Source organism: Wasmannia auropunctata, unplaced genomic scaffold (genome assembly GCF_000956235.1).
Source record: "Wasmannia auropunctata unplaced genomic scaffold, wasmannia.A_1.0 LD336078.1, whole genome shotgun sequence".
Taxonomy (NCBI): Eukaryota; Metazoa; Arthropoda; class Insecta; order Hymenoptera; family Formicidae; genus Wasmannia; species Wasmannia auropunctata.
In genome coordinates, this window is record NW_012026812.1 from 731794 (window position 1) to 733144 (window position 1351).

General features: G+C 31.2%; 1 protein-coding gene across 1 annotated transcript in view; it reads right to left on the reverse strand.

Annotated features, from left to right (window-relative positions):
* Nucleotides 1–564, reverse strand: part of LOC105449084 (putative fatty acyl-CoA reductase CG5065) — a 3894-nt gene extending 3330 nt beyond the window's left edge. The window contains exon 1 of the mRNA XM_011688080.1: nt 441–564. Within this exon, the coding sequence (XP_011686382.1) occupies nt 441–564 (124 nt within the window). The remainder of the gene's footprint in view (nt 1–440) is intronic.
* Between the last annotated feature and the right edge of the window lie 787 nt (nt 565–1351).

Sequence of the window (1351 nt, forward strand, 5' to 3'; positions counted from 1 at the left end):
GACGTGTGCTCTTCTGATCTCATAACTTGCCAACAAAGACTATGCTCCATTTGAAAGTTTCAGAGAATTAGTATCTCATGGTTTACTATCTTTTATCATCAAAAGTCCGGAATCGAGGGCGAGAATACAGGGCATTTTTGGAGTTACTCTTTATTTTATTTTGTATTACAATGTTTTTTATATAATTTTTTAAACTAATAATAATTTTTAACATTTATTATTTATTATTATAATAAGTTTTAAGAATAATAATTATCTCAACTAATTATTTTATATAACATTAAGCAATTATTTTTATAATTATTTATTGCTCTTTTAGCTAATTTTTATTAAATCTTAATTAATCATACTTAATTTTATGGTAGGGTTTCTCAGATGAAATGACGCTTGATGTCTATGTGTATTTCAAGCGAGCATAAAACACCGGGTTCATGGCTAACTTCCCCGCTCCTTGATTGTCGTTATATAAGCCCACACAACACGTGGACGTCCTTCGGACGTCCGATTTGTGTCCTCAAATGTCCTATTTATGTCCCCGTGTTTCGGACGTCCTCGGAATGTCATATTCTCCAAAGGTCATATTCTGGATGTCCGGATATACAAGGTGGACCATTTTAATCCATCCAGTCGAACATCTCGAAAATCAAGCCCGGGAGAGAAAAATTTTTCAGACAAAAGTTGTTTAGTTTCGGAGGGACCATAAGATGGTACCATTGGTTTGACCTTGAAGAATTATTTGAAAGTCACATGAAAGTCACCTCAATTTTTTTAAATGGCATTCCCTATTTTTTATTACATATTCTTATAGCTGACCTCGAGAGCTTTCCAAAACATTATAATCAAATGTTTCTTCATTGAATACTTTTCGAGTTATAAAGCTCCAAAGTTGCAATTTTGGAGCTTTATAACTCGAAAAGTATTCAATAAAGAAACATTTGATTATAGTGTTTTGGAAAGCTCTCGAGGTCAACTACAAGAATATGTAATAAAAATAGGGGATGCCATTTTTAAAAATTGAGGTGACTTTCATGTGACTTTCAAATAATTCTTCAAGGTCAAACCAATGGTACCATCTTATGGTCCCTTCGAAATCAAACAACTTTTATCTGAAAAATTTTTCTCTCCCGGGCTTGATTTTCGAGATATTCGACTGGATGAATTAAAATGGTTTACCCTGTATAAAAAATATATATAAGTAGCAAATATTTTATACTCGTGTTATAAACGATCCTTAAAATGTTTGTGTTGAATTTTTAACATTTGAGCGTTAATTTAACGTATAATGTGATTAGATTATTTTGTGATTAGATTGATATTTAACATTTTTTACTGTTAAAATAACACAATTTAC